The sequence below is a fragment of the Kryptolebias marmoratus genome, linkage group LG7, assembly GCF_001649575.2.
Source record: "Kryptolebias marmoratus isolate JLee-2015 linkage group LG7, ASM164957v2, whole genome shotgun sequence".
Taxonomy (NCBI): domain Eukaryota; kingdom Metazoa; phylum Chordata; class Actinopteri; order Cyprinodontiformes; family Rivulidae; genus Kryptolebias; species Kryptolebias marmoratus.
Window position 1 is genome coordinate 13,304,907 of NC_051436.1, and position 19,160 is coordinate 13,324,066.

The following is a 19,160-nucleotide window of genomic DNA, read 5'->3' on the forward strand; positions in this document are numbered from 1 at the left end:
AGAAAAGAGGGGGAGGTAAGTTATTATTTCAGGGGGAAGAAAGAAAGGAACAAAGTTGTCGAGTGTGCGGTGCTCACGGGGAGAGATTTTACTGATCTCGTTTGGTTCGGCACCGGTCCTCCGGGATGTTTCAGTAACGGCTCCCCCTCGTTTTTTTTCGTTTTTGTTTTTTTAGTTCCCTTCTCTGGCTCCAAACTTCTCCGCTAACTCCTTCCACCGACCGAGGACCCCGGACGGGACTAATCTCTCTCTCTCCCTTTTTTTTCTGGAAAACGGGACATGATAAAAGCAGCCGAGCCGAGGCGCGCGGACGGTGGGGTCCTCCGGCCGGTGGCCCGTGGTGGTTCTCCGTCGCCTCCTCTGAAGGGAACGTCGTTCTGAGCTCGCCTGAGATGAATGGCAGGACTCGGGGCTGATCCCTCTCGCTGTCCGTGGCTTGCTCCCTCGTTTACAACCGGACCCGCACGAAGTCGGCGTCCTGCTGCTGCTGAAAAGTCCTCCGCTTTGTGTCGCTCCGGAAAGAAAACTCAAGACGTCGGGACGAGCCCAGTCCGCCCCGGATACTCGAGCGGACTGTGTAGATGTGGATCCACCTGAAAGTCCACAAAGGAAGCCCCCCCCCCGCGACCACAGGTCACCCCACGGTGTCCTGCTTTTATTTTTGTTTTGTTTCTCCTGTTTCCTGACTTGAACTGTGAGTATTTCCATGGAGTCTTCCTCGCCACAGCCTACCTGTGTCTGTGGATTTTCCACATCATGTGGGCAAACCAGGTGACTCAGAGGACCTAAGTTAAGTTGCCACCTTTACAATGTCTTAAAGTTGTTTTTTTTATTTATCTATTCTGTATTTATTGTGTGTATGGAAGGGGTCCTTTTAAAGCGTTTGACCAACTAGTGACTGAAAGCCGACGTTTCATTTTTGACTTCAGCATCTTTGTTTCTCTCCTCACACTGTATCTTTAATATAAAGTGCACTACTGTAAGACTTGACTTTACCCAGGCAGGTACAACAACAAATAAAACAGGAGAGAAGAAAAAGCACAAAAAGGACTTCATCATGGACAAACCAATAAGCAAGTTATTGGTGAAGTTAAAGCTCACGGACGCAGGCAGCGTGAAATTCAACAGCTCAAAGAAAAAGCAGGACTCTGCCAACAACTCCAACAACAGCAACGCAAACGCTGCCATCTTGGCCAACGGCGGAGGGGGCAGCGCCCTCCCACCCGCTCCTAGCCCCTCGGCCGCCTCGCCCTCGAGACCCGGCCAGTTCTCGCTTGCTTCCTCAACCACAAATGAGCCGTGTGTTCCAGCGGGTGGGAGAGCAGCAGGAGGAGGAGGAGGGATGGGAATGGCTCCCTCTCAGCTCCTCGCCACTCCACCCACTTCTTCCACAGTGGGCACCAAACCTCCAGATGGCGAGCAGCAGCTTCATCCCTCCACTATGGCACAACTGAGGCGCCCCTCCCACAAGCAGAGAGCCTCCTGTTACCTCGGCGAAGGTGTGGATTCCCACCTCAGGCATGAGTCGGGCCTGGGCCCCGAGGGCGACCCTTTGGGGTTGTTCGGCTCCAAGGCGTCCCTCAACCAGCGGCGCTACTCCCTGGAGCTCCAGCAGCTGGTCAAGCGGCAGCAGCTCCTCTCCCAGCCGCCTCCTCACTCTGTCCCCCCGCTGTACCCTGCCGCCACGGGATATGGATCTGCTCCCAGAGGCGGCGGAGGGGGTCTGGGGGAACCCGGATACTTCTCCGAACCCGAGAGGCACAAGCGCTTCTCCCTTCAGGAGGCTCTGTTTTACAAACGCCTGAGCACAGGCAGCGACGCGTGGGAGAACCCCAGGCCCGCTTCCCTCTCCCACCCGCCGCATCGCCCGTCCGATATAACGGGTGGGGGCATGGGGGCAGGCTTGTTTTACCCCCCAGGGCCAACCCTGAGCCCGTGCTCGTCTTTCAGCCTCCAGGAATCGGTCCTGGTCAGCCCCAGGTCAAGCTTCGCCTCCAGCACAGCCAGCGGCGGAGGAGGGGGGAGTCCCATGGGGAGCTGCTGCAGCAGCAACCGGACCAGCGGGATCAGCTTGGGTTATGACTCCCGCTACTCCGCATCTGGAGGCCTCGCTCCTACTCCGCAGCAGGCCATGCAGACTGCAGGATCCGTGGCTGCTTACGGAGCTCCGGGCAGAGCTGGGGCGACCTCTGTGGAGGCCTGGACTCAGCACCTGGACGGAGGCATGCGTCCAGGAACGAACGACAGCCGTCACTCCTACCCGCCGGCGGTAGGAAGCCCAGCTGCAGCATGCTACCAGGGAGGACCAGAGTGGTGGGACGATCAGCAGGCTGGGGGGAACGCCAAAGAGGCAGGTGTGATGGGGGAGAGGGCTCGATACTCTGACCTGCCTGGTACCCGTTACCAGGAAGAGCTGACACGACTACTCCTGAGGGATGCCGCTCGAGAAGGCGGGGGACTACTAGAAGGCCTGAGGCTGAAGGATCAGTCTTTAGCCCTGACCGCACTGTCTAAACCAGGCGCCGCGGCGACAACGACGACGGGGTCCTCTGCAGCTGGTGTGCCGCTCAAACCTCAAGAGGACCCGGGAGCTGCGTCTGGGAGAGGGAGCGTGGAAAACCGCCAGGAGTTCTTCGGTGAGATCTTTGCTCCTTTTGTTTTTAGCTGTAGTCTCAGACCACACAGTGCAAAGAGAAAGGGGACCACTGTAACAGAGTTGTACTTAACACTAATGATTAAATCACACCCCTAATTTTAGCCGGTGCCGTCGCTGCTCGCAGACCCTGCGCAGTCGCGGAAGACTGTCGGGTCGCCCCGCGTCTGCCTTCACCGTGTTATTATCGTCATCCCCGCTGGTGTCAGATCACAGGTTCCTCTCCAAATGAAAGGCTTGCGTCGGGATAGATGGACAGATTAATACTTGAAAGAGCGTATGGATAGACGGATGGTGCCGTGGAGCCTGCAGAGACATGTAGGGTCACAACATGCCGAGCATAAAGAAAGAAAGAAAGAGCTGCTCGGGCTTCAGAAACCGATCCAGACAAGCGTTTGGCTGAAGAGAGGAAGGAGAAGCAGCATGTTGGACACGCTAAAAAAAGAAAAAAAAAAAAAAGGAGTGTAGACAAAAAGTTAGGAGGACACAAGCAACAACTAGATTGGTATGTGAGTACGGTATTCTCTGGAGCTGACAAAACATCAGGCAGGTTTTAATACACCGGATCCACACGGGTATTATAAAGCAAAACTTCACTGTAACGCTCAGACAAATTACGTGCTTCCGTATGAAAACAGCTCTGGCCATTACTGAGTCATAACAGATTAGAAGGTGTGTGTGTGTGTGTTGTTTCTCTTTGAGGTAGGGTGTGTCCCCCCCTATCTAAGTGACTTCAGGCCACAGTAACGCGGTGTGCGTGATGCGCGATGTGTGTGTGTGTGTGTTTAATGCTGCCTTGGCGTGTGCAGGGGCGGTGTGCTGTAGCCTGTTTTTCTGCTCAGGTATGCGTGCCCGGAGGGGACACACAATACTGTACTCCTCTCAGCCATTAGGATGAAATCAGAAGCTCTGAGGCTCGAACACAGACGCTCTGAGCAAAGTCGGCGCACACCTGCAACGCCAACAAACCGAAAACAGGAGAAAAAAAAATCCCCGTCTTAAAAGGAAAGAGAAAGAGTCTGACCTGATTCTATTGCTTTGTAAAGAGAAAGAGGGTTGTCTAATGTTTGTTTTTCTGATAGGTCTTTTAAGTTTTCTGTATGGAAAAGGAGAACAAACGAACAAACACTGCTTTTATCGTCTCCCTAGAGCGCCCATTTTCTTCACTTTCTGTTTTATCCGACAAAACATCTCTTATAAACTGTGAAAAGTTATGTCTCAGTTACTCGAAGCAGTTCTTTTCCATCTCAGTCTATATGTAGCAACTATTGGACATTGTGTTTAAAGTTTGTCTTAAGTCTTTTTTTTTTGGTTTTGGCACTGGCTTGTGTTTGCTCTAAAATATCAAAGGGGCCATTTGAGCTCTCAGCAGCAGAGTGTAGGAATTCATGATTTGTGTGGCACTCCCTCAACCACATTAGAAGGGGTGGAAAAAAAAAACAACTCAATACCATCCCATAAATAGCTCACAGGAAGAGTGACGATCAGACCGCTGCCACTTTACATTTAGTACGCTGGCTGTTAGTCATGTTGATATGAGACAAGGAGGCTGGCTTTTTAAAGACGCACCACCGTTTCCAAGAAGTTCCCCGACCAAACGTACAAAAAACAAACAACCTATGGTTAAAAAAAGGTGGATTAGTTACCGTCTTTGTTCTTTAAAACGGCGCGAGTGAAGAACTTGGACCTCCGCTTCAGAGCGTCTGTAATGACATCTTAAAGGAATAGTTCAGATCTTTTGAAGTGGGGCTTTGTGGAAAGATTATGAAGAATTAACACCCTGAAGGCAGCGTCTCGCTGGGCTGCGACTGTTGGCGACGAGATGGCAAACAGCATTTATTGGGGGTTGGTGTCTCCAAAATGTCTCAAAACAGTTGCGATGGTTTCCTCATGTGAGTCACAGATGTTTTGTAGTTGTGTTGCTTGAATTTGAGTTGTCACTCAAACCTGTCTCGAATCCTTCTCAGTTTAGTTTTTTTTTTTTTAAACCCAATAGCTGTATTTTGACACTTGCAAGGCAGTTCTCCTTATGGCAGAAAACATCCGAGACCACAGTTCCAGATGTCCAGGTCTAAAAAAAAACATGCAGATGATTAATAATATTTAATAAAAACCCGGTTCAGATCGGCCTATCTTCATTTTAAAGGGGTACTCCAGCAGGTTAAATCATAAACTTGGAGGCAGTCGCCAAGGTGGGTACAAAGCAGGCTGAGGAGGGTAAGACGTGGGCAACAAAATAATGTGCACGGCCACGCTTAGAAGTCTCTAGTCACAAATAAACCCATTTTCTCATAATTGTGAGTCGCCAGCTCGTCTCCAGCTCGTCTCCAGCAGTCACAACCCAGTGAGATACTTCACCTTCCTGTTGTTTTACAATCCCACTTTGGAGAAATGGACCCTAATTCTGATCAGATTGACAAGCTAATGGCTAATCCAAGCAAGACCAAAGTGGATTGCTGCAACTTCATAGTGTTTTTTTTTTTTTTTGTTTGTCTGTGAGCACTATGTTACAAACCTTTACGTCATTGTCAGTTTTAAATTACCGTATTTTCCAGACTATAAGGCGCACTTAAAAGCCTTCAGTTTTCTTAAACAACGACAGTGCGCCTTCTGATCCGGAGCGCCTTATATATGTAAGAAGTCGTGATGTTTTATTACGACTGGTAAACTACAAAGCCGCACCGCTTGCAGCATTAAGGCTCAGTTATAGTCGTGCACGGACCCGAGCGAGGCATTTATACTTGATGCTGACGTCGGTGCAGTATTCTCTGAAAAGACAGGGCTGTTTGGTTTCGCTTAATGCGCCTCATAGTCCAGTGCGCTTTATATATGACAAAAGTTAGAAAATGGAACATTCATTGTCAGTGTGCCTTATAATCCAATAGTGCAGAAAATACAGTACACTGTTATTCCAGCAAAGGTATGATAATCCTGCAGAAAGTGCCACATGATACCCCCTCTGTTTGTGCTCGTAACAAACCTGTAGAATTCAGTGTAAAAAGAAATGTGTAATGCAAAGCTGACTGAGGTGTTTTGCTGTAAAGCAGAAATAATCCACTTTGTTGTTGGCTTCGCTCGGACTAGCTGCTAGCTCGTCCTTCTGGTCAGATTTAAAACAATTTCTTCAAACAGAGGTCGATCAAAGAGCTATCTGCAACAGGTAAAACACTAACTGTTCGTAGCTTTTCAATAGAAACCCACTTCAAAAGATCCAAACTATTGTTTTAACCTTTGCTTAACTGATTGGGAAAATATGTCACTGGATAATAATTTGAAGGAAGTGGCAAAAGATCAATTGTTGATTTCTGGGAAGCTGCGGCTCCTATCCTGCAAAAAGAAGTCCTATCATTATAGTATCCAAATTGCTCTAAATGTAGGGTTTGAATAAAATTTAAAGGCATGTCTAAGCTCCAAACTCTTGAAGAAAGAGGCTTCTATTTTCTGGAAAGACGGCTGCCAAAAGAGAGAGACAGAAAGAGAGAAAAAGAGAAGAGAGAGAGAGAGAAAAAAGTCAGATCCGGTGGAGTTTCCCTTAAATAACAGACGCTTGACTGGATGAGCAAACAGGCATCCTGGGTTTTAACTGTGTGAAAATCCCCTAGGTGGTGCGAACGAGAGGATTTACAAGTGTTGACAGTCTGCGTGGAGTTGGATTTCAGACACATCCTTCTGGAATGCGTCGTAAACAAAGTGGCAGAAGAGCCTGCCGTGCAAATTTCACTGCCCCCCCGACTAAACGTGTGCTTGTGTCCGCTGTGTTCCCACCCCGTGTTGCTGACAGGTACTTGTGTGAAGTGTGGGAAAGGCGTGTACGGGGCGGACAATGCCTGCCAAGCTCTGGACAACCTCTATCACACTCGCTGCTTCACTTGCGTGTCCTGCGGTGAGTGCAACCCCCGCCGTGACGATCTGCCACATCTTCTCTAAATACCTCTGTGTGCACGTCTCCTGGCAAAACGTCTGAGTCTGTCGTCTGGTTCCTCTGACCCTCTCTCTGCAGGACGCACCCTGAGAAACAAGGACTTCTACAATGTCAGTGGTTCTGTGTACTGTAAAGAGGATTACATGGTAAGAGCTGAGGTCAAGACGTGTTTTGTCATCCGTTTGTTGCGCACACACACGCTCAGGTATGGATTGTTTGTGCCGTTCGTAATCTCTCCGTTTTAATTACAGTTTTCGGGATTCCAGGCAGCGGCGGAGAAGTGTAGCGTGTGTGGTCACCTTATTCTCGAACAGGTGAGGCCGAACTTAGACTCCCATTAGCTTTAAACCAAATACCTTTACAGCTCCAATTTAGTCTTGGGTAATTTTTTTTTTTTTTCCCACCACTCCTCGGGAGGGCCCTCCCGAGGATTGAGAAAATGCTGTGACGTCTTTCTATTGGCACTTCTTTGGTTTTCCCACGATAAGATTGTCCCTGGAATGTTTGACTTTGGTTTTTGATAAATAAAGAATTAGGGCCCTACAGCGATTATCTTTAAACTCTTTGCCATATATGAGCGGCGCAGTATAAATAGAAGGCTGCTTTGCCTGTGAAGTTTTAGAGCTATGGATCTCAAAACCTTGCTGGCTTTTGATGTAATACACCCTCCTCACAGTGTTCTGATTTGAAAGTTTTTTAAGATCTCAATGTATCAAATCACTAAGTTGAAAAACGTAACGATCGTCTGTGTGACGCTGAAAATTATCAGCTGAATGTGACTTTTCCAGCTCATTACCTGAACACTTGTTCTCACATCGTTATAAGCTGTTAGCAGCGAACCATTATGTGTTTGTAGTGACCAAAACGGGGAAAAAAAACACTAAAACTAAAGTTAATTTCAGAGAATGACGACCCAAGGATTTGCTCTGAATTGCATCAACTTTGTGCACATTTGAAATTTACTTTTAAGGATTAAAGGATGGAAAGAAAACGTTTCAAAAGTCAAATTTGTATTTACGTGGAGACGATAATTAAAACGTGCCATGTGCCAGCTACAAAATGCTTTTTAACTGACAAACACAATAAGAAAGCGGGGGGGGGGGGCAAACATGGTTTGAAAATGACTATAATTGCCTAAATACTCAGAGATATGCATAGCTCAGAGCACATGTACCGAAAAGGCTTTTCTGTCTAATTGCTGGTTTGTGCTCTCAGATCCTGCAGGCTGTTGGAAACTCGTACCATCCCGGTTGTTTCCGCTGCGTGGTCTGCTCCAAGGCTCTGGACGGCGTGCCTTTCACCGTGGACCAACACAGCAACATATACTGCGTTGCAGACTACAACAAGTGAGGCCGGACTTGACTTTCCAAGACATGTTTCAATAATTCAAACCAAAAGCACACGTAGGATTCTTATAGTTTAATGATCCAGGACATGCCAAAGCTAGCAAGCTGAATCAAAAGCACCTCCTTTTTTTAAAAAATTCTCTGAGACGTATAGCTTCTCATTTGAGGATTTTTCCTCAGTCAGATGAATGGCTTCAGCTCTCTGGGTTTAAAGAGGTTTATTTAAATCATTTAAAGCGTACGTTCCTACAGCAAATAAGTTTTCTTTTTGTCAAACTGCAGGACTTTTGCACCGAAGTGTGCTGCCTGCTTACAACCCATCCTACCTACTGAGGTGAGTAATTCGCACCATGGCTTTAAGTTTTATCCATTTGTTTTGTTTTCTTATTACCTTATTTTCCGCACTATAGAGCGCACTGGATTATAAGACGCACTGTCAATAAATGCTCCATTTTCAAACTTTTGTCATACATAAAGCGCATGCACCTCCCAATTCTTGTAACTCGTGCTGCGCTCTGTTCAAAATGGACGATTTTGGTGCTCTAGTGGAGCTGGTTCACCTGTATCAGCATTTATATGATCCTTCTCTGGGAGATCACAAAGATAATCAAACGGTTCAAAACTCACAGAAGGATACTGCACCGACGCAAGCATCAAGTATAAACGCCTCCAGAGCGCCGTGCGCGACAATAACTGAAGTTTAATGCTGCGAGTGGTGCAGCTTTGTAGTTAAACCAAAGTCGTACTAAAACATCACAACTTCTTACATATATAAGTTGCTCCGGATTATAAGACGCACTGTCGTTTATTGAGAAAATTCAAGGCTTTTAAGTGCGCCTTATAGTCCGGAAAATACGGTACTTCAATTTCCGAGATCTTATTTGAATTCAGTTGCAAACCATAAATCTGGAGGCCTAAATACCCAAACTGATTATAAACTGACTTTCGTGTGGTTTTAAGATATAAAATACAAGAAACGTAAAAAGTAATCATTTGGGTTGCTTACAGGTAAACAGACTAAAATGTATTTATTCATGACTACTTTCCTTATGTGATGCAATTATTACTTTTAATAAGATAATTGTCTTAAAGAGATTTGAATTCTTTATGATGGTAGAAAGCGCTCCATTTAGATTAAATCCAGATTATTAGTGAATATCGTTCTCTGTTGTGTCTCAGGGCAGTGAGGAGATCCTCAGGGTCGTGTCCATGAACAAAGACTACCACTTTGAGTGCTACCACTGTGAGGTGAGTGATCTCCTAACAGATTCCTCAACAAAACCGTCTTTTGTTATGAAGCAGTTCACCGACTGACCTTACTTCACTTCCCCTGCGTGCATTCCTGTCCTTATCTGAGTATTTCTCTCTTTTTTTCTTTCCTCTCAGGAGTGCGGCAAGCAGCTCTCCGATAAGCCCGGCTCGCAGTGCTTCCCTCTGGACTCTCATCTCCTCTGCCACTCCTGTCACATGAACAGAGTGTGTGCCACACACAACATTCACCCACACGACACACACTGACCAGCTGTGGATCTCACACACACACAAACAAACAAACAAACAAAAAGCTTGTCATGATAAATATGCTCTCATGTCCTTTCTGTTCAATCTTTTTTGTTTTTTTTCCCCAAGATAAAACTGCTGTTAGTCATTTCATTCTTCACATTTCATTTTGTCACACATCCTGCTGTACTTCTTGTACTATTACTGTACTATAGTTGAAAGGGAACAAGAGACTACTGCTGTTTTAACCCTAACGTGGCTACTGTTTGCTGTAGAAAAACAAGGGATTTTGCTGAAATACTTTGTATATATATGTGTGTATATATATATATATAAAACTAGCAAACATTTTGCACTTAAATTTGACTTTACTGTAAGATTGTTACATAAATCTGTGCAAGTTGAAGAAAAAGAAAAACATTTCTGTAATTTCTTTACGTGGTTATAAATATTCTCATTGTGCGCGGATCGTGTACTTACAAGTAACAGTCACAATTTCAATAAAACGAACTTAACACATTTCAGTATTTCTCTCTCCGGATGTTTCTTCGTCCGTCTGCGGCCCTGATTGAAGAACTAAACAGATCGTGATAAACCAGTTTTAAGTTTATTTCTTAAATTCTTTACATTCAGCACTTGCAGGAGGATAAAAAGCAAGAAAATCAAAAACAAAAAAATTTAACTAAAAGCAAAAGTAAAAATATTAAAATTTGCAACCGTTACTCTATTAGAAGAAACTTTTTTTTTTTTTACTTCCTTTAATATGAAGGGGCCAGAGGAGGTGTCTCCAATAGAAATTTCCTGTCCTCTCCTTGTCCTCAATAACTTCTGATAAATACAAACTTGGGACATATTAACACGTATCTTCCTATCGCAATATTATTGGTTACCGTGGAGACCAGCTGGCATCTTCAAAGTGAGAAAAACCTTATTACTCACCTGCTGCAACACAACAACCCTACATGACAGAGAAAAATAATCACAGTTCAAAAAATAAAACTAATTCTACTTCGAAAAAACAAAACTAGGGTTGTTGGGATGTTTTTTTGTTGCGTATACATAGATATATATTTAAATTTCAGTGCTGAAGAGTGGAACATTAAAAGAGATCCTGGAAAATATGTGAAGTCATGGCCAGAGATCTATTTTGGACTGGTTTTATTACAGGGCTGAGAGGAGGAAGGAACTGTGCAGCCGCAGAACTAAAATAATGAGGGCAGACTCCAAAACCTCAGAGGGACAAAATGAAGCGCGACGCCTGAAAACAACCGCCCTCGGCTACTTTTCTTCAACACAGAATAAACATTACAGAAACGAAGAGAAATGCTCTCTACAAAAAATAAAATAAAATAAAAAGGTGGAAAAGACAGAATTTTGCTTCCTAAAGACAAAGATAAAAAAAAAACGTAGACTGGAGCTACACAAACAGATGGTTTTCTATGAATGAGAAAGAAATTTTTTCGTGAGTGAACATTAAAAAGGAGGGCGAAATGGCGGAAATGTGAGGAAGACAACGCTGGCGTCGAAGTGAATAAATTAAGGGCAGGTGGTGAGGGGAACAACTCAAGTCCTCAACACAAGGCAGGAGAAATCCTTCTCCATGTGGAAACCCTGCCTCCCGTCACTTCCTGTCTGTCCTCAGCCGCTCTGCCTCCCTCTCTTCTTCAGCGTTCCCAGCAGCCTCCAGGCCCTCAGCGGCGTCGTTCTCTGGGGTTGCTACGACTACGAGAACGCCGCCCGCCGCCAACACCTGGCGAGGGCCGCTTGGCTCGGTGGGTGCTGTCCTTCCGCTTGTCCCCTTCTCTGTCGCGGGCCCGGTCTCGCTCTCTGTCTCCGTCGGCCCCTCTGCCGGCGGCGACAGCGCTCGTCGCCGTGCCGCCGTCTTTCTCTCGACCTTTCGGCTTCTCCTTCTTCTCTTCTTCACGCTTTTTGTACGCCTCCTCTTGCTCCTTGCGCCGTCGTTCGCGCTCCTTCTGACGCTCTAAGCGTTCTAAAAGCCTCTGTGATGCCTGGAAAACACAAAAAAATAAAAAAATTCAGGTACATTAAGGCATCTAAAACGAATCACTGCAACAGACCCAAAAACACAAATGCGTGAGACCGACCTGCTCCTCAGTGAGGGGAAGCCAGTATATACATGGAGCTGCTTTGGTCTTCAGGAACAGGTCATCTAGTAATTTAGCAGGAGGTTCATCTACTTTCTCTGCCAGAGAGAACAGACGCAGGGTGAACACAAACCGAGAGAAAACATGACAAATGTGAAGGCGCTAACTCTCAAACTGTGGTAAGACTTGAGTCACAGGTCAGTATTTATCAGTGCTGCCTTTTAAATTGATGCAGTCCAATCCACTGGACAGATTTCACTGAAACCTTCAGAAAGTAATCAGAGTGAGCATAAACAACTTTTGAAGTCGACACAGTTCAAGATGGCGACCACAGCTATAAAAAATAGCTGTTCAGGAGCAGTTAGTGTTTCGCAACTTACAGCTGCGGTAAAAAAACCCTCCAACTTTGTTTTACTTCTTTTTTTGTCTATTTGATCACAGTGAAATGCCTTACCCTTCTTATCACTCTTCTTCTCCTTGCTCTTTGCCCTCTCCCTCCTTTTCCTCTCCCTCTCTCTGGATCGAGACCGCCGCCCGTCCTCTCCCGGTCTCGCAAACTCGCGGACTTTATCCCGGTCCCATTCCCGCTCGCCCCGTGCCTTTTCCCGGCGCTCCATCTCCCTCTGACGCTCCGCCCACAGGTCCCGCACTCCCCTGTCCCGCTCGCGCTCCCTGTCTCGCTCGCGCTCCTTGTCCCGGTCTCGCTCTCGTTCGTGGTCCTTGTCCCTGTCCCGCTCGGGCATTAGAGGGGGCAGCCGGTTCTGGGGAACAACCGGCGGGGCAACGTGATCCTCCTCTTTGTTCGGCTTCAGGATGCCCTTGTGAAAGTCCAGCTATGGGAGGTCAAAAAACAAAATGACGTAAAAATGAGACAAAGGTAGAGTTGTTGACATTCTAATATTTGAACCATATCAAACTAACATTTCTTTTTCCCCAAACAGGGCATTTAGGTTCGAAAAGACAAGTACAGATAACTTTAATAACTATCATAATTTGCCTGTAATAGTAAATCTTTCACTCCATATTAAACTAAATGAATAAAATCCACCTTTCCACGCACTGTGATGTATATTAGATTAAAGGTGTGGGCACTTTATACAACAATTACCTCATCCTGCTCACTGAAGTCCACACTAAGAACCTTGGGATTACTAGCAGGCCATTTGACTCCGTGAAGCGCCGTCCTGGTGGCGACAGCCTCCTCTGATGTAGCATACTGTGAAGACGGGACAGGAGATCAAAGAGGTTAACAGACCGAAAACAGCGAGTTAGAAACTGTAATTACAGCTCAAACACACAGGGCCACTGCAGGGGCAGATGAAGCTATTTGGATTAAGGGACAAAAAGGGGGGACGATGCAAAACAACCTGATTAACTGGCTTTGTTGTTAGGATCTTAAGTGCATAAATTTCCCTGAAAAACGGTCATTTTTTCCCCACATTCATTCAACGATATTCAGCTGCTACTTTTTTTGACGCAGTGTGAAATATTAACTATGATCTTATCGTACTTTATTGTAATTTATTGATCTGTTTAAGTTGATTTGTTGTTTTTTTTACTCCTATAGGTAAATATTCTATTATTATTCTATTTGTCCTGAGCTTGTTTGTTTTGTTGTACAGCCCTTTGATCGGCCTTGTTCATCTTTTTTAATTGCTTTATTTAAAAAGTGGTATGATAAGACATGGTAGAACATAGAACAAGCCAAAAGTCTGGAAAAATGTATTCATTTAAAGCAAGAAAATAGATAACTGCTCCTACATTTTCTTTAAAAATCATAGTAAACTGCTACAGACTCTGTGGTTTAGGAGATAAAATAACAGTTCAGGCATTTGTTAATATGATGCTTTTGGACAGCTGCTTTGAGTCTACATGCAGCCGTCCGTTCCCAGCACAGGTTCAAAAGCTTCGTTTTGTCTCTGCTTACCGTGACGTAGCAGTGAGACTTGATCTTGTCGATCCAGAATCCCTCCTCCACCACACTTCCTGTCCGGTTCAGCAGCTCTTTCAGCTGGAGCAGGGTAAAGGGTCGGACCTAAACAATAAAGAACAGACGTGAGCCGAACGGATTCGGGGTGTAAAACTGGAATAAAAAGAAGCTGTTAAAAGAAGAAATTAAACCAGGATGCTACAATAAAATGATTAGATGTTATGGCTGCACAATGCTGGAAAAAAAAACTATATTTTGATGGAGGCATCAAAGCCAGTGAGTCTGCTGGACTGACCAAATATATTATACCGTGCAGAACATGAATGCATGGTACTTGTCAGACCCTCCAGGATTTTGCAATGTTGCAATCGCAACTATTAATGCAAAATCAAGCAAACCCTGCGAAATCGCAACTTTGCCCAAAACACAGCAACTTTCCCGCAACTTTAACCAAAATAACCCCAAATAACTCACGAAGAAGAGATGTGACGTCACATCCTGTTAACATCAGAATGCCGAGAGCATGCAGGAGCAGCGACCGAAGCCAAAATGTGCGCTAATGCTTCACATTTGCCCACAAAGATTTCAGCAAAACACCGCAGTGAAGTTAGTTTTAAGTTGGATGTTGGATATTCGCGCTCCGCGGCATTAGCTCACGGCTGACTTAGCCGTCCCTAAGTGAACCGCCGTGCGTGAGAGAAGAGAGAACGGCTGGCCGACATTAGCGCTCCTGTTTCGGGGCAGCCGTGAGCTAGACACCGCTAACTCCGCGGAGCGCAAATATTCAATATCCAACTTAAAACTAACTTCGCTGCGGTCGCAAACCAGTTTCCTCCCCAGCTGCAGGGGAGTGGGGGGAAGCTGTTTTGCACGTCCTGCAGTGTAATCATCGAACATAAACACATCGACAAACACTTTGTGTCTGCAAAACATGTGAGGAGAGCTGCAGACGAGGGACAATCCAGAAATGGTCATGAATGTCAAGTTTATAAGCTATCAAAGTTCTCAAATAAAGCACCTTTTGATAATGTCAATATTTGTTGGCAATTATCTTACAAAACTAGTAAGTATTTTTGGTTTATATATTAAAAGTTATGTTTTTTTAATTGATTTTAGTAAAAAACAAATTCCAACTTTTCATCGCAACTTTTAGGAAAATGCCCCGCGAAATCAGGCATTTTAGCCCGCAACAATCACAAAAAATGCCCGCGAAATCCTGGAGGGACTGACTTGTATATTGGCAGTGCAAGCAGTCCTTTGGGATATCAATAATGCGCTCACTGACATTGCAATGATGATAAATATTCAATATTCATGTGCTGCCCTATTAGATGCTGTTAACTTCAGTAACATTACAGGGAAACAAGTACCTGATTGTCAAAAATAATTATGATGAGTCACTGATATGACCCGGTGGACAACAATGATAAAAACATCCACATTAAAAAGGATTAGTCCTCAAGATGCTGTTTAACTCTAATTTCCTGTTGTTCAGCTCCTCAACAAGTTTACTTTATCCAGTTTCAGCTTCATAATGAGACTGAAGCAAACTTCCCTGAAATCATGAGCTCTGTTTATTCCCATATTCAATTTGGGTATAAAATGTCTTTTTTCTGCTGCCACCCTCAGGCCAAAAGTCAGATACCTTTGTACCACAAGTAAACAGGATCAGGGAAAAAAATGTTTTCAACATTCCACATCTGTTTAATCACTTAGCTTTGGTATTAAGTGGCAGGGAATATTACAGTCACACCTTCACATCAATTTGTCAGGAATCTGCACGGGAAAGATGAAAGCGTTGCAGCTCTTTTCCCCTGAATGCAACCCTAAGCCTCGCCTCTATGATGCAAGCCAGAAAACGCTCCGAAAATGGAGGTGATTAAATGTGTAATGTCTCATCTTGTCGCAGTCTGGTTAGTCATCCACCTGAGTTAAGGTTACGCCTGGCTGCAGCTGTAACACCTGGGGAATTGTTCCCGACTGTAATTACAGGTGATGCTGCGGTCACTACTGGCATCCACACAATATACTCCATTCATGACGTGGGGCTTTTATTCTTCGCAGGAAGGATGAGTTTAAATCACGTTGGCGAAGCGTTAAAAACGAGCGTCTGCTGTAAAGTCGGAGCGATAAAGGTTTCACAGAAGACACTCCCGGCTTGTCGCGTGACGCGCCGAGTCGCAGACTCACCAGGTTGGTCACGTGGATGATGTTGGAGACCTTCCCGCGTGGAGGCGAGGGCTGCCTGGTCGTGCGAACAGGGTCGTCGATTGTGACGGAGACGCCGGACTTCTGTTGACTTATGGAGCGGCGAACCAGACTGTCGCTGGGAGTAACTGGATGACAAGTGGAAAAAATACAAAAAGGGTCAAACATGGCCGACAGTAGAGCTGCACAATATTAGGAAGACTCGCAGTTATATATTAGAGTTAAATATTGCAATAAAGTTGTGTAATTTGCTCTCTGTGTGAACGTTTAAAGGACTGGAGGTCCATCAAATTTGGATGATTTGCATAAAGGTTGGGTTTATGATTTATTTGGAAATCCTCTGTGATATTGTCTCACACTGATACAGCAATATTAATATTTTTATGATATTTTGTGCAGCACTAACTGACAGTACAAAAGAACTGAGTCCTAATTTTTCAATATTCAGGATTAATCCATGTGTTAAATTAGTTTATTTAATTTTACTCTCCATTTGGTAAAGTCTCATTTTCTTTCTTTTTTTTTAATCTGCAGCGTTGATGTTTCAGTGTGGATGAGGAAGCATAGAGATTTGAGTTAGTTTCAGCTGAAGTGAGACTTTTCTTTTTCTCCTGACACTGTTTCTTTATAATACCTCTTCTGGAGTTGATGATACGTAGAAGCCACTGTGTTCACTAAATGTGTGTTTGTGTGCACTTTGATTCAACGCTGTAACGGAGGGAGGAAAAAGCCCATAAAAGTAACTTGTTTAAAATGGAAGTTTTGTTACTTGAACAGTGATTACTCTGGGAACACCCCAACTGTCTCGGCTCAGATCATCTGCAGTCAAGAAAACTCAAAAGAACCCGACGAGGTTCATCATCCTGCTGTTGATAGATACAAACTGGGCCACGTTACCAAAAAAGAGAGAACGGATGTGTAAAAAAAACAAAGGTCTGATTTTTGATCCAAATTTGATTAAACCTTGACTTTAAATTATAAAAGAAAAACTAATCTGGACCTCTGTGAGCATGTTACTGCTTAATGTGAAAAACTTGTGTTGCAATGGATTAAGAGCTAAAACTGATCAATTTTATCTACCTGACATTATTTGTATTATAATAAGTTAACCATTTTAAGTGCATTACCTCTAAACTACATGCACTTTAATCTGATTTGAAATTTTCTTATTTCTGTGCAAACTTGACTTAAGGTACATAAATAAAATACACCTTTATACTAGAACAAGAGTAGTTTTGTTCAGTTCAGAGTCAAATCATGCAGTCGTAAGCAGAAGTTCAAACCCAGTGAAGCAGTTTACCTTTCTTTGTTTCTTCATCGAGGTTCACAGATATCTGAGGTTCTGAGGGTTCATCTGACAGACTGGTCCTCCGTTTGTCTCTTGAAGTCCTGCAGGGTTTTTCCCTCTCCACCTTCTCCACTTCTTCTTCCTCTTCGTTCGCTTGGCCATTCTCCTGGCTGTCGCTTGGGACAACCTGGAAACAAACTCCGCTTTAGTTCCATTTTCGTTAGCGTTGGTGCGAAGAGAGAGTTGAACCCCAGACGCCTGCGCCGCTTCCCCTCACCTGCGTGACGGTACGACGGATCTTGAGGCCTTTGTCTGGGTCGCCCCGACCGGTGTCCAAGTTCTCCTCGTCTCCAGACGACTGCAGCTCCTCGGGATGAAGCTCCACAACGGCCTCCTGGTTTACCTTGATGTCTGGAATCAAAGACTGAAGGGCCGAGACGAACAGGGCAGGGTGGAGGAGAAGACAGAAAGAAAACAAATTATCTGGAAGTTTATATTTCAAGATTTTCCCTCAAAAGTTCAAACTTGGCTCAACCCCACAACTTAATGAGTAATTACTTGGATAAAGTATCTCAATTTATAAAGTGCTTCTTATATTGTCTCGCTAGTTCCCTCCTAAAAAAGACGGAACTATTAACTACAATCAGACAGTGCAAACCCCTTCCAAAAAAAACAGTAAATGAAACATTATGATCCAGTCAGGAACTGTTATTAATGTCATGTCAGACCTTGTGAGAACCATACCCTGCTCCCCATTAGATGTCAGTACCTTCAGTGAGTCCGTGGTGATGCTGATCGACGGCTTCTTCACGGTAACGGCTGTGCTGGACCCCCATCGCCTCTTCCTCCCTCCCGCACTTCCGGCGTCGGGCTCTGCCGCTCCTCCATCTGTTCTGGCTGGAGATGCCTTGGTGCCTGCGGGCGCGAGGAAATTATACAGCTCATCATCGAGGAGATTGGAGATTTTTTTTTTTTTTTACTCCACAGTGAACAGAAATGAACGGACAAGTTCCTGCAGGCTTGGTACCCGAACAGCAGAAACGCCTGCTTTGACTCAAATAAAAGACCGGCAGCAATTAATGAGTAATGAGTTCAAAGATTTCCAAAATATCTTTCCAATTAATTACGTTAAGTAATTTAAGACAATAACCGCTGTAGTTGCAACATATATGCTGCTGTTAATGTTAGCACCTACAAGTTATGCCCACATAAAAGACTTTAAAGATGAAAAACCTTCAAGCATTTTCAAATCATAAACTTTTGTTTTGTGATCCGTCGTCAGTCTCAGGTTCCACTTTTGTTAGTTGTATAAGAATCCGCAGAAACAATAAACCACGTCAGAGCATAATGTTCTTCATTAAACGTTTACATCAAGTTTGCAAGTGTTGAACAATGTCTGTAAAGTCTGCTGCAAACAGCTCGAGACATTCGGTTTTTAAAAATGTGCTTTTGAGGAGCCTGACTGGATTGGGATTTTCTGAGGTTGTCTTGATCGAAAGTTTTCCAGATGTCCTGATGGTTTTTGTTCTTTGACCAATCGGTCCTTTAAAACAAACATTTCAGTCCAGTCTTTGTACCTGAGAGACTGATGGCTGTTTTATGTCTCTGTTCATGCTAAGCGCCTGAACAACTTGTGAATTATGCAAAAAAAGGGAAAAATATATTGTCGCAGCTTACCTCCAGAAAGAATCAAATGCACCTCAAAGTTCCCAGATAAATTAAACATAACACACATGTCTCTTTTAAACCATAAGAAGGGCAACAAATAATTGTTCCATTAATATAAAAAAAATCTCCTTTGAGAATATAATAAGTATAAATTTCACTAGTTGTGTTGTACAACTAGCTGCAAGTCGAGTCCACAAAGGTAGTTTATAAAGTACAACACTGGAACAAATATCTTAGAAATTGTAATAGTCCTAAATCAGGCTTAAAATAAAAAAAAAAAAAAAGAAAGAAAGAAATTAAAACTTGGAATGCTCCAAAAAATTGGCAACTGGGGTGCATTTTCATTCTTCTCGGTGCTCCGGGAGCCAATAAAAAGTATAAGTGCAATACTTACTGCTTAAGGATATCCTGCGAGCGGCAAAAGCCTTAGGGGTGGTGCTCTGGAAACAGAAGGAGACAGAAAGAACATACAGAAACCCCAGGGGTGTGGGGCAAGATGAGAACCAAGAGTCCAGACCCAAAACAGGCAACAACACTCAG

At 44.4% G+C, this 19,160-nt stretch overlaps 2 protein-coding genes across 3 annotated transcripts in view; one reads left to right on the top strand and one right to left on the bottom strand.

Moving 5' to 3' along the window:
* ajuba (ajuba LIM protein) lies at positions 1 to 10,424 on the top strand. Its single transcript, XM_017433177.3, has 8 exons — positions 1 to 2,636; positions 6,435 to 6,536; positions 6,654 to 6,721; positions 6,827 to 6,889; positions 7,791 to 7,921; positions 8,204 to 8,255; positions 9,101 to 9,169; positions 9,308 to 10,424. Exons 1-8 carry the CDS (start codon positions 1,058 to 1,060, stop codon positions 9,437 to 9,439), a joined length of 2,196 nt encoding a protein of 731 aa, XP_017288666.1. The 5' UTR covers positions 1 to 1,057; the 3' UTR covers positions 9,440 to 10,424.
* acin1b (apoptotic chromatin condensation inducer 1b) overlaps positions 10,010 to 19,160 on the bottom strand; it is a 25,322-nt gene continuing 16,171 nt past the window's right edge. For both annotated transcript variants that reach the window (XM_037976768.1, XM_017433176.3), the window contains exons 9-18: positions 19,015 to 19,060; positions 17,722 to 17,867; positions 17,230 to 17,376; positions 16,965 to 17,139; positions 15,647 to 15,792; positions 13,454 to 13,561; positions 12,635 to 12,742; positions 11,981 to 12,359; positions 11,527 to 11,624; positions 10,010 to 11,430 (exon numbers count right to left, since the gene is read on the bottom strand). In XM_037976768.1, coding sequence (XP_037832696.1) covers positions 11,113 to 11,430; positions 11,527 to 11,624; positions 11,981 to 12,359; positions 12,635 to 12,742; positions 13,454 to 13,561; positions 15,647 to 15,792; positions 16,965 to 17,139; positions 17,230 to 17,376; positions 17,722 to 17,867; positions 19,015 to 19,060 — 1,671 coding nt within the window. In that variant the 3' untranslated portion in view covers positions 10,010 to 11,112. The remainder of the gene's footprint in view (positions 11,431 to 11,526; positions 11,625 to 11,980; positions 12,360 to 12,634; positions 12,743 to 13,453; positions 13,562 to 15,646; positions 15,793 to 16,964; positions 17,140 to 17,229; positions 17,377 to 17,721; positions 17,868 to 19,014; positions 19,061 to 19,160) is intronic.